The sequence below is a fragment of the Podarcis erhardii genome (genome assembly GCF_964252035.2).
Source record: "Podarcis erhardii genome assembly, chromosome: 5".
Lineage (NCBI taxonomy): Eukaryota > Metazoa > Chordata > Lepidosauria > Squamata > Lacertidae > Podarcis > Podarcis erhardii.
Window position 1 is genome coordinate 92467033 of NC_138509.1, and position 16413 is coordinate 92483445.

Consider the following 16413-nt stretch of genomic DNA (forward strand, 5'->3'; position numbering starts at 1 on the left):
ACAAATTCGTGGAGGAGGAAAGGGCTTTCATAGCAAGTAGCCATGATGGCTCTGCTCTATTTCCCCAGTTGGAGGCAGCAATGCTTCCAGATACCAGTTTCTGGAAATCACAGGAAGGGAGAGGGCCGTTGTGCTTATGTTCTGCTTTGCTGGTTTCCGACAGGCATCTGGTTGGCTACTGTGAGAACAGGATGCTAGGCTAGATGGGCCACTGGCCTGATGCAGCTATTCTTATGAGGAGAGGGGAGATTATTCCACTGGGCAAGCAGAGACACTTGGGCCAACAGAACAATCTCCTTAGCACTACTTTGAACACAATCTCTAACTTTCACTAACGTACATCTTTCCCCCTCGTATATGACTTTCCATACCTATTTTTGGGGTTGGAGAACTGCCTCACAAAAGTTGGAGGTGCTCATGTTTTGTAGGAGAGTTGCATTTCAGTTCATGTAGGGCAGGAAGGGGGACCTGAGGTTCTCCAGATGTTTAGTTGGACTCCCCATTCCAATCTGCATGGTCAGTGGATGATGGGAGTTGTAACCCAACAACATCTGGACCATTTGGGTAAATGGTTCCAGGTTTCATCCAATGCCAAGTCATTAACAGGTCACTGAATCCCGAATTCCTCTCATTTTTCACAACCAGAATCAGGAGTGCTCAGAATGATCCGGAGCTCTGTTTTACACATACAACCATCCCTGAACTCTGATATGGCCCTTGCTTTGCAATCGAAGTGAGCTGGATTCATCTCTCAGAATAACTGGCCATGTAAACAAGTGCTAGGAGTAGCAATCACGGTAAAAGATTACTTCTGAAAACAGTCAGCACTTGTGCCATCTGCATAGGCACGGTCAATTTGAAAGGAGATCACAGCAGGCAGAACTTTGTGTTAAACATGAGTGAAGCCCTATTAAATATATGAAGATGAGCACAACAGCCAAGATGATACATGTTGTAACACAGCTGCATGCAGGTTTCAAAATTTGCCAGCGGGAATGTTTGCTTTCTGGCCTTTCAAAGCTGATGAAGCACAAACTAACAAGAGAATCGGATGCAATGCGATTGCAGGCGATCCTGTTACCACCAGTGCATCTTCAAACATCTAAAATTTCTAAACAAGCCATTTTCTCATGAGCGTTAAGATACTATCAAATTTTATGCTGTAACACACTGAGCTGTGAGTTTGAAAATCTAGCAGGTGCAGAAGCCTGTACTGAAAACTCTAATGATTTATTTGTGCGTGCATGTGTGAGAGAGAAAATGAACGTCTGAAAGCAGTCAGCCTGCAAAATCAGTTCTGAGCAGGATCTTTAGAGGGTGATCAGCATTTTTTTTCCAAAATCAATGTGATCAGCAAAAGCAGGCCTACCTACACTACAGATCTGTATCAGTTTCGTGCCAGTTTAGTTGTTGTGGTTTCCCAGAAGTTTGGGCAGAGCAATCCTGGACGTGGTTTGGATGATACAAAGGCATCCCTCCACTCAGCCCAGCTGATCTCTGCTGGTGAAGGGCCTATTGTGTCACTGAAATGTCAGCCTCTATGGCCTTTTGTCCTACTTTACAGTTCTTGGTTTGAAGGGCTGGCCAATCCAGAAGGGCTGGCCAATCCAGTCCAGTTTAAAGGTAAAGACCCTAAAGAGGGGGAGCAATGGTGCCTTGAAATTGCTCATTAATAGTTAGTACCCAGGCAGCAGATGGAGCAGGCACTCAGTTCAGCTGGTGACAACCTTCCCCAGCAGTGGCATAGCGTGGGTTGTCAGCACCCGGGGCAAGGCAAGTAATTTGCGCCCCCTAACCCATGGATTTGCACCCCCTAACCCATGGATCTGCGCCCCCTAACCCATGGATTTGCGCCCCCTAACCCTAACCCCCAGATGTTGTGCCCGGTGCGGCCGGGCCCCCCTACACCCCCCACGCTACACCACTGTTCCCCAGGCTGAAAGGTATTTTATGGCTGTCTAAATGACAGGTCGCCTGATCACAGCCTTGTCCATAGACGCTCCATGAAAAAGCTGATCAACTGCAGGACTTGTGCAGCGCGGCAAACGAACATCTTCGCAGTACCACCGCGAGGATTCATATTTACTGGCAACTTAAAAAGAGTTATTGTGCCAGCCCAGTATCTATGCAAGATCTTGAATACACTCCACATGCATGTTTATACCTAGTGGTCTGGATTTAGTATCTGTTTGGAATGTTGGAAAGGCCAAATAGAAATTGGCTCGGGGTTTATTACAGGCCCTTGGCAAGAGAGAGTTCTAAAAATAAAATATGTAGGCCAAGTTATTTCTGTCTCCCCTCCGTCCTCCTTCACTGAGCCCTGCGTTCATCTACTGTCCAGTGAGCTTCCAGCACAAACCCACCATGTTTTGCCTCCCAAGGTAACTATGCTGGACAAAGTTCCACAGAGTGAGGCCCAGGGGTTCAGTTCTTATTTTGGGTAGCATATTGCACTACCACCAGTGAAGCACTGAAGCATCTGAGCTGCAGACCTTGCCTAGCACAGGAGATCCCATGCTTAGATCTCTCAATGCCTTTTTAGCCACACGTTTATTTCCCCACTCTGGAATTTATTTTCACAAAAAGCCAGCTAAAAGTGTCCTAAATCTGCCTTCAACAGCCTGGTGCTTTTCAGATATTGCTGGACCACAACTCACATTGGCCTCAGCTGGCACACCTCTAAATAAATCCATTTCGATCAGAGGTCTGAGAGAGGAGGTTAATTCTCTCCCTACCCCCTGTGACTTTTTTGTGACTGAAATCAACCCCTCTCCGACCCCAAAAGCTGTTAATAGCCACATATAAGAGGAAGGCAAATGTCCGTGTTGTGCCTGCCTGTCTCTGTCCCCTACCGTTGGAATAATAATACTAATAATACTAATACTAATAATACTACTAATAATTAATTTATACCCCACCCATCTGGCTGGGTTTTCCAGCCACTCCAGGCAGCTTCCAACAAAAGATTAAAAATACATTAAAACATCTGTCATTAAAAACTTCCCTAAACAGGGCTGTCTTCAGATGTCTTCTAAACGTCAGATAGTTGTTTATTTCCTTGACATCTGATGAGGGGGCGTTCCACAGGGCGGGCGCCACTACCGAGAAGGCCCTCTTATGGTGCTCTTAAGTCTTAAATGGTGTTCTTAAGGCTTTAAAAAAAAAAAAGTATGTTGGGAGATATGATCCTGCATCTGCCTTGAGATGGACCCTAAGTTGTGTACCTCATACAATGCCACACAATTGTACCTTGCAATGCCACCATGGAGGCTGGGCCATCACTTTTAGGGCAAAATGATGTGTTAGATTAGCTAGGTAGCTGGGAGACGGAGGGAGGGTCTTATTCTGGATCAGCCCCCCCCCCTGCATATTTGTGATTTGCATCGGGGGGGGGGGGGACGATGACGACTCTCTCATTTGCATCAATATGAGCTTCCTCTCCATATACAAACTAGAGGTACAGGGAGTCCAATACAGACTAGGAACACAGGAAGCTATGTTCATACTGACCAAGACCGTTCCTAGAAGTTGGGTGGAGATTCCTACACTTCAGGGGGTTGGACTAGATGCTCCTCATGGTCCCTTCCAAGTCTACAATTCTAAGATTCTGTGGTCCACCTGGGCTCAGGATTGTCCATCCTGATTGGCAGTGATGTTCCAGACTTTCAGATGGGGGTTTTCCCTGGAGATGCCAGGAATTGAACCTAGGGAACTTCTGCATGTGAATCCGATGCTCTGCCACGGAGCTAGGCCCTTTCCATAGAGCTCCACTACCCCCATGCCAGAGTCCCAATCTGGACTGGGGCTTTAGGGTACACAGCTAATATAACACAGGGTACGGCTTGCAAGTGGATCAAATACAAAAGCTCTAGTCTTGACTCGCACAGCAGTAGCTCCAGTTTTTTCTGAACCGTTTCTAGAACATCTCCAGGACATAAGAACAGCCCTGCTGGACCCAGCATCCTGTTCTCACAGTGGTCCACCAGGTGCCTGTGGGAAGCTCACAGGTAGGCCCTGACTTGAACACAGTAACACTCTGCCTGCAATTTCCAGCTATAGGTATTCAAAGGCTTATTGCCTCTGACAGTGAAGGTGGAACATGACTATCGTGGCTCACAGTCACGGGTGGATGTTGGGATATAGAATCATAGAATCATAGAATCATAGAGTTGGAAGAGACCACAAGGGCCATCGAGTCCAACCCCCTGCCAAACAGGAAACACCATCAGAGCACTCCTGACATATGGTTGTCAAGCCGCTGCTTAAAGACCTCCAAAGAAGGAGACTCCACCACACTCCTTGGCAGCAAATTCCACTGTCGAACAGCTCTTACTGTCAGGAAGTTCTTCCTAATGTTTAGCTGGAATCTTCTTTCTTGTAGTTTGGAACCATTGCTCCGTGTCCGCTTCTCTGGAGCAGCAGAAAACAACCTTTCTCCCTCCTCTATGTGACATCCTTTTATATATTTGAACATGGCTATCATATCACCCCTTAACCTCCTCTTCTCCAGGCTAAACATGCCCAGCTCCCTTAGCCGTTCCTCATAAGGCATCGTTTCCAGGCCTTTGACCATTTTGGCTGCCCTCCTCTGGACACGTTCCAGTTTGTCAGTGTCCTTCTTGAACTGTGGTGCCCAGAACTGGACACAGTACTCCAGGTGAGGTCTGACCAGAGCAGAATACAGTGGCACTATTATATAGTTCCGTTCCACCTTAAACAGAACAGGCATGACTGCTGTGTGTCACATGCCTGTTTATTTCCAGCACAGGCTTGCTGGGACCTTCTGTTTGTATATTGCTTTTGCTCTATTGCTGTGTGCTTGGACACAAAGGGAAGCAGACATGTTTTTCCCTTTGTTCCTGAACTATGCTGAATAAACACCTGTAAATAATGTTTACACATGTCTCTGTCCGCCACTTCTGTTGTGAAGATTTATTCACTCTGCTGATAAAGCGTGCTCAAGTTTCTGAAGGCTTCTGAAGCTATGAGTCGCTGATTGATGCTGTTCCAAGGGAGACTGGAGTTCGCCCGGCTGCCGGCCAGTAGCTGGAGCCAGCTGGGGGCCTGCCTGATGCCCCCGTCTCCCTCCCAACATCCCAACAGGCCTTACATCTCCTAAATTCATCTAATCATCTTTTCAAACCATCCAAGTCGGTGACCATCACTACCTCTTGAGGGAGCAAATTCCATAGATTAACTTCACACTTTGTAAAGAAGCACTTCCGTTGGACAGCTCTAGACTATAGTGTTATGAGAGACAAAGGAAAACTTTTTTCTATTCATTTCCTCCCCCCCCCCCCCCGCAAATGCATGGTTTCCTAGACCTCTACTGTGTCTCCTCTTACTTGTTTTTTCTCTTAACTAAAAATGTCCCCAAAAGTTGTAACCTTTCCTCATAAGTGAGATGCTCCAGCCCCTCCATCATTTTGGTTGCTCTTTCCAGCTCTAAAAAAAAGGAGGGAATTCGTTTAAAAGCTTGGGTTGCCGCTCCTCTTAAGAGGCCTTTAACAGCAGCCTGACAACAGAAATTGAGAAGGCAAAGTTATGGTGTATGTCGGAGGCAGGTGAGTAAAACCAGGGAGTGCCCCCAGATTTGGTAATCCTTCATAATATGGTGCCCTGAGTGAGGCCAAAAATTGGCACCCCCAAATCAAAGTAAAGGTAAAGGGACCCCTGACCATTAGGTCTAGTCATGACCGACTCTGGGGTTGCGGCGCTCATCTTGCTTTATTGGCCGAGGGAGCCGGCGTACAGCTTCCGGGTCATGTGGCCAGCATGACTAAGCTGCTTCTGGCGAACCAGAGCAGCGCACAGAAACGCCGTTTACCTTCCTGCCAGAGTGGTACCTATTTATCTACTTGCACTTTGACGTGCTTTCGAACTGCTAGGTTGGCAGGAGCAGGGACTGAGCAATGGGAGCTCACCCTGTCGCAGGGATTCGAACCGCCGACCTTCTGATCAGCAAGTCCTAGGCCTTGTGGTTTAACCCACAGCAGCACCCACGAAATGGATCGTCTCAATTTTGGATCTTCTCAGTTTTGCATCTTCTCGGCTCAGGGCCCTGTGGGGGGTGAGGAACCACCTGTACCATCCTAAATCCAGAGCTGGCACCTTTGAAAAACACCACCAAGAAGAAAACACTGAGGCTGTGTACACACCCCTGCTCTCTCTGAATCCAGAGTGTTCCCACTGCTTTGAAGCCATAATCCACATCTATCCTGTAGTTCCTTGAGAAATATTGCGTTTTGATGCATTTCCCTGCAAACTAGCTTCAATCCGATTTGGAGACGTAAGCCCTATGAAGTCATCCGTACCCCTTCTCCACCCATTGGTGGTACAGGCAGAAAATTGGGCAACTTGGGAAAAAAGCATCCAGCCATACTGATTTGTGCAACAGCATGCAAATGCAGTTTGAAACGCAGCGTGGGGAAATGGCCTCACTGTGTTTTAAGCAGGTCATGTGAACACAGCCCGGGTGAAGCTAGGGGATGGGTACGATGGACGAGGACATTATGATGGGATGTGGTCACCCTTGCAGGGTGTGATGGATGACATTATGGGATGGACACTGTGCTCGGGAGACGTGTGGCTGGCGATCAAGCGCTGCGAGTGGTGGTGGTTTTACCTTTGGGTGGAGCTCTGCGGTTGGAAAGACCTTGCAATGTGAACCGCTTTCTAGCAAGAGCTGAGCGCTCAAGATTAAGGCTGGTGGAATAATCAGCTAGGAGAAAGAGGCAGAGGGAAGAGAGAGGTGAGGCAGGGCAGAGGGGTCAGCCTCGCAGCTTGTGGAGAGAGCAAAGTTAAGAGCTTGTGGGGGGGAGGTGATTAAAAAGTTGGAATGCTTGGCCAGCCGTGAGCTTGCGCAGCAAGTGACTAGCTGGGAAGGTGGCTGTGGAAACAAGGAAGCAAACTAGCTGAGCCAAACATCCTTCTTGTTATGCAAGGGATAGATTTGACTAGCTAGGTTTCACCTGGGAGCGAAATGGAGAAGGCGGGAAGGTGCTTTTTGGGGAGGGAGGGAACACACAGTTCCAAAAGGAAGACAAATTGGCAGGAAAGTAGGTGAAAAGCGAATAGTTAATAAAAGACCAAAAAAACCCTAGTGTCCACAAAACACCCAAGGCTGCTCATGGAATTATGGACCATTGAGTAGAACTCTTTTAGGCATCAAGGCCACATTCCCTTGCCGGCAACCATGCAGGGTGGGTGGAGCCAGAATCAAAAGTGGGTGGAGCAATGGGTGTGGCTCTTACCTTTGTGCAGTAGATCACGCTAAAGCCAGAGGTTTCTGCAAATGATCACACCTCTCCATGCTCCAACCAGGCAAGCAACAGGCATAGTCACAGTTACTTGAGGAGGGCACTTGAGGAGTAGGGTTGGTGAGGGTTGTAGCCTAGGGGGAGAATCTTTAGGGCCTGAGATTCCCCATTCCCAATGCAAGGATTGTTCTGAAATAGGGCTTCCAGTGTAACAATATGAGCTGCATGTCAAGTATGAAGGTGAAAGCCCTCCTTCATGATGCGCTCACCAGCAGCCATGCCCAAGTAAAGCTGTCTCTTTGCAGGTGCCCCTGGCGCAGGAAATCCTCCCAAAATATTATTTATTTTTACAAATGTTTGAGTGACTTTTCACAATGCTGCTTACAAAAAATAATATTGTGCTGAAAGAAAAAATCACGGGGAAAACTCAATACCAAAAGAAGAAGAAGAAGAAGAATCCTTCAACTGAAATCAAGATAAATATCTACAAATCTGTATAACCACAGTGTCCATGTTGTACGTTTCTGCATACGAAAAGGTTGAAGAAGAAGAAGAAGAGTTTGGATTTGATATCCTGCCTTTCACTCCCCTTAAGGAGTCTCAAAGCGGCTAACAGTCTCCTTTCCCCTTCCTCCCTCACAACAAACACTCTGTGAGGTGAGTGAGACTGAGTGACTTCAGAGAAGTGTGACTGGCCCAAGGTCACCCAGCAGCTGCATGTGGAGGAGCGGGGAAGCGAACCTGGTTCACCAGATTACGACTCCACTGCTCTTAACCACTACACCACACTGGTGTTAGCATTTCACTCCTCCCATTGCAAGGATCACCTGATTCTTGTTTATTTTCTATTCCGTGAGAAAGGAAGCTTGTCTGTGTGACTTCTGTCTCTGGTACTATTGTACTTTTTCTTTCTGCTCTGTCTTGCGACGAGATGGGATATCTGTATGAGGGCTGCTCCTCTCATATGTGTTTGTTATGTTCTTTAATCTGTAATTAGTAGAAATAAAGTAGGTATGCCCAGATACCTCCTCATCTCCATCTGAGCTGCTTTTACTCTGTTATACCGGGTGCTCACAAGACAGCAGCTGTGGGTCTCAGAACCCCAGGACTCCTTCCCAGTAATGCTGCATTTCAGTGCCGGAGGAGGCCGTGGGGCCTGCAGGAGTGTTAATAATAATAATGATAATTTATTATTTATACCCCACCCATCTGGCTGGGTTTCCCTAGCCACTCTGGGCGGCTTCCAACAAATATTAAAACACAGTGGTCTGTTAAACCTTAAAAGCTTCCCTAAACAGGGCTGCCTTCAGATGTCTTCTAAAAGTCTGGTAGTTGTTCTTCTCTTTGACCTCTGGTGGGTGTTCCATTAGCTGGCTCCCTTTGGGAGGCTGGTTGCCTTTGACTGCTGCCAAAAGAAGATCAAGGATCTGCTCTGGCTAACCTGACTTGCTCATACATTTGAGACACGGGGTTTTCTGGGTCGTAGTGGGGATCCCCATGAAATTTAATCTTTAACTCTCCTCTCCCCCAGAAATGCTTTCTACCTTGAAATCTGAAATGGCATTGCCAGCAGCAGGGTCAACGACAAGGCACAGGAGCAGCATCAACAGACAACAATGGCAATGAAGGGGTAAAACAGGAATGAGGAACCTGTGCTCTTCCGCCCGTCACCCAGATGTTGAACTCTGGCTTTCATCCTGGCTGGGGCTGAAGAGAGATGGAAGGGTCACAGGTTCTGCATTCCAGGGGCAAAAGTGGGGTCCATTGAAGGTGTCTTCCCCAAGCCCCCCCATATCCTGGAGTCAGCACTGCCTGGCAATACTATCTTGGGGAGCCATAAAGCAACTATAACCAAAACGCCATGGACCCTCCTTGTTTTTCTTCAAGAGATGAGTCATCTAGGTTAGCTCATGCCAGAGTGCCATCGTTTGCACACTAATTTACCCCCCCCCCCTTTTTAAGGAAACATTGCTTTTCCTTATGACACACCTGTGAACTAGGTTCAAACTTTTCACGACTTTTTGCGGAATTTCAGCCACAAAATGACTGAGGATCCCTGACATGAACATGAAATTAAATCCCAAATCAGCCAGCAGATGGTTCATCAGATGGTGCACCAAACTATTGGACGGGTGGTTTGAAAAATAACGTTAACACTGTGGAGCATCTCTCCTGCTATTCAAATGGTCTGGAATCTGCTACTTGGCAAGACTGACCAAACCTCAAACGGCTGAAACTGCTAGCTTACTAAATGCATAATGTGTAGCCTCATATTTTGAAAAACTCTAAGGTAACAGCACTCTTGCTCTCCAAATCTACAGAATGCTTCAGATGAATGGAATTGCAGTACATGTTTTTCACTGGAGAATGAATGAAGAATTCACACGACCACACGGTGAGTGGTTTGCCTTGTGCCCATAACAGCATTTGCAAAACAAGTTGCTGTAAACTAGAGAAATGTTTGCCTGATATAAACTTTCCACCATGCAAATGAGCTGCCAGTTGAATTCAGATTCTGCTCCCTTGGCACCTCCAGCTAAAAGGATGCTCAGCTAGCTTCAGAAGTCCTCTATCTGAGGTCCTGAGGAACCACTGCTAGTCAGGGGAGACAATACTGGTTGAGATAATACAGAGCGTCAGTCGATTGACTTGCTGTCAAAGCTTTGTATGGCCCCTGTGTCAAAATCATAACCATTCAGGGAGTAGCTTTAGCTCAGTAGCAGAGCACAGAAGGCCACAGGTTTGATCCTCAGCAACTCCAGTTAAAAAGCGCCTTGAGTGGGAAAGCCTGCCTGCATACAATGTGACATGAAAGTCCAGCACTATGTGCCCAAGCCATCGCTTGATTTTGCACTCATCACTTGATGTTCCAAGTGATAGAAGTCCCAAGCATCATACAATCAAGTGATAAGAGATGAAAGGATGTCCTGTCCATTCTTGTGTGAAGTGGTCCAGCACTTTGCATAACAGCCAAGGCAAGTTCAGTAAGGGCTCATTCACACTTCTTGCCCTGCAGCTTCCCCCTTCCCCCAAGAGCAATCGACAATTCAAGTTTTCTTTGGATTGATGCTTGCTCTGATTTAGCACCAAAGAGTGGGTTTCCCCTGGGAAAGGAGCGGGTCAAGTGGAAAATCACTTGAACCCGTGCTTTCTAGGCATGGGACAAGCAGAAGTGAGGGCAAGCCCTGTGTTGTCATTCAAATGTGTTTCCAGAAATCCCTGTGTGTGTTGTGCCTGCAAAGTGTGGATCAGGACCAGAAGGCACCCAGCAGTTCATGCAGGTCACTTTGAAGCCCCAATTTCTGCCCTCTTGTCAAACTGCTGGTGTGGGAAAGGAGAAATTTGCTGCTGAAATTTGCAGAGAGAAATGGCATGCGCACCATCTCCTCTAGGTTTCTGCCTTAGAGTTCTTCCGTCTCTGCACTGCCTACCTCTTTTTTGTCTGGCGTTGGGGCTGATGTTCCTGTCCCGGTTATTGGACATTTCCAGGCTTGAGAGCTCAGATTTGTTCTCGCACAAACTCATGGATTTCCTGCCATACCTTTAGAGACAAAAGAAATGCAACAAGCGTTGTTAAAATAGGCACTAAAAGGGCATCAATGTGCAATGGTGCATTGAGGCGATTTCTAGACTTTGGACTTCATGCTCTTATAGGGAGGGTCCTTTCCAGAGTGCCGTGTGTCTGTTATTCTGGGCCCTCCTGCCCAGGTCCTCTGCCCTAAACCCTAAAGAGCCCTCCTGCCCTAAAGAGAGGAGCCCGGGTTCTCTGCCCTAAAGCCCAGCCCTCGTGGCACCATCAGAAATGGTCCTCTTGTTGCAGAGTTTCCCCATCTCACCATGAATATGTCACCCCAGTTAAAATCCTTCCTGTCAAAATGAGCTTTGGACTGTAAGAATGTACAATGAGAAATGGAAGATAATTTGCTGGGCATATAACGAGCATGGTAATATAAATAAGCACAGCAAGCCAGGCTCAGTCATCTGTGGACCAAACAACTAGATAAGAAACCATTCACAAAAGTAGCAGATTGCACTAGCAGATGGGGAAGAAGTTTTGGTTTGGTTCAGATTTTAATGCAAACTTCCCTAAGTCCCATTTTTTTGATACAGTACACAAACTGGAATGAAGCTATCCTTTGAAATTTGCACCTCTCCAAATCTCGCAATGCAAAACTTATCCAACCAATAAGGTGTACAAAAAAAGCATATATTAGAGGGAAGTGTGACTTTTAAAATGCACATATACCGTATTTTTCGCTCCATAAGATGCACCCGACCATAAGACGCACCTAGTTTTTAGAGGAGGAGAACAAGAAAAAAAATATTCTCTCCCTCTGTGCGCAGCGCCCCTTCAGTGAGGCGGCAGGAGAAGCGGAGCCCCTTCCATTTCTCCTCCCGCTGAAGCCATGGAGCCTGCATGCGCTCCATAAGATGCACACACATTTCCCTTTACATTTTAGGAGGGGAAAGTGCGTCTTATACAGCGAAAAATACGTTAAGTGAAAATGACATACCAAAATGCATTACATAAGGGAGATTGCTTGCAAAAATGTGAAGACAAGGAGATACATGCATGAAAATGCTGACAATTTTTCATGAGGATGAAAAATATGTTAGCTCAAAAATATGTTAGGGTTGGGTTTCCTTAAAAAAACTCAACAACTTCACAGGTGTCAAGAATTTTACTTTTTGAAATATGGCAACTCAGTTGTTAACTGATGTGCCAAACTGTATCTGAAGAAGTGTGCATGCACACGAAAGCTCATACCAAGAACTGACTTAGTTGGTCTTTAAGGTGCTACTGGAAGGAATTTGTTTTGTTTTAAAATAATTTAAACATATAGTGCACAGATACCAGAAATGCAGCCAGCCTTCTGGAACATGCATCCATTATACTGCTTTACAAACTGCAGGGCTCAAATGCCAGCGGTGCTCTCAGCAGAGTGCAGGATGCGCAAATCAACAGCAGTTACTGCTTCGGAGTTAAAGGAAAACACCCTCACTACTGAACTGCTCAGGCAGTTTGGCTCACCCAGGCCCAATTCACTTGCATAGAGGCTGCATAAACCTTGCTCTCACCAGCACAATAGCTGCTCTCTAGAATGGTAGGTAGGAAGGGAAAGTGTCTTGCTGCAAAATTTCCTCCTCTTTTCTGCAGTTACTCACCAGAGGCAACTAAGGGGCAAAGCAGACGTGGCAGGGAGAATGACACCTGTGGCTCACAGGTCTGCCTGATCCATGTACAATGTGGCTCACGCGAACTGCATGGGAATGTGGATTGCAAACTCATATGGATGTGGTCCATCTAGTGTGTGCACACTGACAGTGGCTGTCTAGGGTTTCAGACAGAAGTCTTACCCAGCCTTATCTAGATTCAGGTAGGTAGCCGTGTTGGTCTGATGCACTCAAAATAAATTTAAAAATTGTCCAGTAGCACCTTAGAGACCAACTAAGTTTGTTCTGGGTATACCCAGTCTTATCTGGATGACATGCCAGGTTTGGATCTGGGACCTTTTTGTGTGCAAGCACATAATCCCTTTCTCAGTTATTCAGCTTGACATTGAATAAGGAAGGGACCCCAGGGGTCATCTAGTCCTGTGGGGGTTGCCTTGGCCACTTTGGTCTTTGGTCCCACCCATTGCCTCTGAGCCACCTCAACCGACTGTTTATTTACATGCTATTTCCCTGCCTCGGTTTCTTTGCAAACACCACCGCCAAAATAAATATATATTCAAAGTCCAAGCGAACTGGGATTACTTCTCATTATACTTTATTGCTCTTCCAACTTGCTAATCCAAGGAAACTTTCCCTGAAGAGATGTTACCCAGTTAGAATTTATGGCAGCAATAAAACAGCTGGTGCCAGACATCATATGGTCCCAAAGAGCATGATTTCAGAGGAATGGCGTACATTTAAACACCTCTTCAGACCCGCACATTTCTGAGGTGGTGTGTCAGGATTGTATATGAGCTTATTACTACTGCACCTAGTTGGTCATATGCTCCCTGGGTGCCCACGTGTGTGGAATTTATCTATATAATTTATATTCATCTATATAATTAATACACGTCTCAATGTAAAAAAGAGATCTGTAAACAATTATATACAAAATAAATCTCTATATGATTTACCTAAAATATAATCAGGATATAAAAAACACGGATTCCTTAAAATGCACAGTGGTCTTATATCAGAGCAACTGGGGAGGGAAAGGGGGGGTCAAAAGAGAATGAACCCATCAAAATTACAATTTTGGAAGTGTGAGGAGGGGAGGAGAATGCAATCTGGCGTCTGGCTTTCTCCTGGTTCAAATAAATCTCTTTCCCGGAAGAAAGAAAAGAAATCCCATCATCCCCTCCCCCCCAAAATCCCACCATCCACTGATTACACTTTATCTTTCCAAATAAATTTACAAACGCACACAGTGAAATTAAGTACCTGGCAGCTTCAAGCTGATGCACTGGGGCAAAAATAACTATAAATAGCAAATGCCAAGTTTTAGCTATTAAAGGGAGAAGTGGGTGGGAAAGGGGGGGGGGGAAGAGGGAGAGAAATCTGTAGGATGCAGCTCTTGTCAGATCTTGGGAGAAAGATTTATTAATGTGTGGCTTATGTCCCTAGTGTTATATCCTCCTAAAGCCCTGCCTTAGCCCTTTCCGGGGAGATCTGGCCTTTCTAAGGATGCAGAGCAGCCCCTGCAGGAAGCAGCCCTGCAAGCCGGTCCCTCAGCTGCCTCTGGACCTGGAGGAGGAATGCACTCTGCACGTGCTCAGGAGTGCGTCTCGGCACCGCCCGCTCACCGGCATTGTTGACAAGCAGCAGCCGCTCCATCGGCCCGTCCCCGCGGAGCTCCCAGGTGCTGCAGCTCATCGCCCAAGGCCAGGTTGGCAGGCAGGTCGCGCACGCAGAGTGCTGGACAGGGGCACGCAGCTTGCCCTCCAGCTGCTCCAGTACAGCCACCGAGCGCGCCACCAGCATCTATCTGGGATCTAACAGAAGTGACTACTGGGGAAAGGGGCAGCGAGTGGAGGCTGAGATAGGGGGCGTTCTGAAAGAGCCCCTAGAGGATACGGTGGTACCTTGGTTTAAGAACAGCTTGGTTTGTGAACAACTTGGATTCAAATCAAATCAAATTTTATTAAACGGTCACAGACCAGATTGGTTCGTACAGCTAGTCAGCGAAACATAACACCAGAAAAAACAAAGGACAATTTCAATACAGATTAGGCCATAACAACAATTTAAGATTGGACAGCATGAATAAGATTAAGTATTTGCCTTCGCCTGCATGTTGACATTGGAAAGCTCTTGTTTTCTGCACCTGATAGCGGCTGCACAGAATTTAGCAACATTGATCGTAATTACAGGAACCTTATCTTCTACCAAGGCTCTCATACATTGAAGTTCTGATTCATTTTTAAGCTTTTGTAGAACTGGGGCAATAAAGGTCAGGCGTAGATCCTCGTAATAGCTACAGTGCAGCAATACATGCAAACTTGTTTCCACTTCTGATGAGCCACATGGGCAAACACGTGACTCATATGGTTTGCCCTCATATCTGCCTAACAGCAGGGCAGAGGGCAGAACGTTTAATCTGGCCAGGGTGAAGGAATGTCTGTACTTAGGTATTTGTAAATCAGCCAGATAGTTTGTGGGTGAGAACCCTCTCCCAAAGTCTCTAATTGTGGCGTGTTTATCCATTTTGCCCATATGACATTGCAGCTCTATGTCCCTAATGCGCTGGAGCACTTGACTTCTGGCTCTCTCATATCCTGCCGCTATCAAGATCTGCGGGGAGAATCCCAAGCTTCTTATCTTTTCAAACAGGGAAGCTTTCCAGGTAGAATGAAAGGTGTCTAAGAGTGTTAAGGGCGCCAAACCGGCCGGGGAAAAAATAAGTTTTAACCAGTAGTGTATCTTTAGAATCCACAAACGCGCGTTAACGGGTAGTTGTCCAACTTCTAAGCGGACAGCTATATTAGATACACAGGGAGGGATCCCCAATAAACACCGATAGAATTTTGCTTGAAATGCCTCCATAGGCGCAAAATTTTTAAAACTGCAAACCTGGGATCCATAGGTGAGTTGTGGGAGTATTTTTGCAGCAAAAACCTGGGAGGCCGCTGGAACGTATTTTCCCCCTTTCCCATGAAAGAATCTTGTAAGGGCTTTGTTGGCCCTTCCTGCGTTGGCAATGGCGTTTATCATCTGTTGGTGCCACGTGACCCTTTCCTGAAAAGTTATTCCCAGGTATTTGAAAGTTGCTACCTGGTCAATAGGTTGACCATTAATTCTCCATTTGTGTTTCCTTCTTTTTTTTGAAAACACCATAATTTTAGATTTGCTGTAATTTATTAATAGTTGTTCTGCTTGACAATAATCAGCAAGTGATCTCAAAAGCTTCCTCAAGCCAACGCAGGAGAAGGAGAGTAGGACTGCGTCGTCCGCATACAGAAGCACTGGGAGGGGCATACCTGCCAGTTTGGGAGGGTGGGCATTTTCTTTCGCCATATTTACTGCTAGAGAGTTAATATAAAAATTAAATAGCATTGGCGCGAGGACACATCCTTGTTTAACCCCATAGTGTGTTTTAATTTCTTTAGTTAGATGGCCTGACCGATCGCATCTTACCCTCACCCTGGTGTTTCCGTATAGACCACGGATAAGGCGTAATAAGCGTTTATCTATGTTTGTAGCGCCAAGCTTTTCCCAGAGTCTATCCCTTGGTATTAGATCAAAGGCCGATTTGAAATCCACAAAAGCTGCATATAAAGACCCCCCTTTTCTAGAGTATTTGTCTGCCAGGTGTTGAAGGATAAGGGCCTGGTCTATAGTTGAACGCTTTGCTCTAAAACCAGCTTGAGCTTCTGATAGAATATGCTCTCTTTCCATCCACTCCACTAATTTGTCACATAAATGAGCAGCGTATAGTTTGCTGATAATACTTAATAGACTGATTGGTCTATAGTTAGCTGGCTCAGATCTGTTTCCTTTCTTGAATATTGGAATGATGATGGCTAAACCCCAGTCCTCAGGGATAATAGCTGTTTGATTTATACTAGTGAATAAGGCGGCTAGCACAGGGGCCCACCATTCAACATTTGCCTTAAGAATTTCTGGTGGGATATTGTCAGCACCCGGGGCTTTCCCTGAT

General features: G+C 46.3%; 1 protein-coding gene across 6 annotated transcripts in view; it reads right to left on the minus strand.

Moving 5' to 3' along the window:
- Nucleotides 1-16413, minus strand: part of MCF2L2 (MCF.2 cell line derived transforming sequence-like 2) — a 233300-nt gene that overhangs the window by 17620 nt on the left and 199267 nt on the right. For 5 of the 6 annotated variants that reach the window (XM_081862125.1, XM_081862126.1, XM_081862127.1 and 2 more), the window contains 2 exons: nucleotides 10691-10800; nucleotides 6626-6721 (listed from right to left, as the gene is read on the minus strand). In XM_081862125.1, coding sequence (XP_081718251.1) covers nucleotides 6626-6721; nucleotides 10691-10800 — 206 coding nt within the window. The remainder of the gene's footprint in view (nucleotides 1-6625; nucleotides 6722-10690; nucleotides 10801-16413) is intronic. The other variant, XM_081862129.1, reaches the window with a different exon arrangement.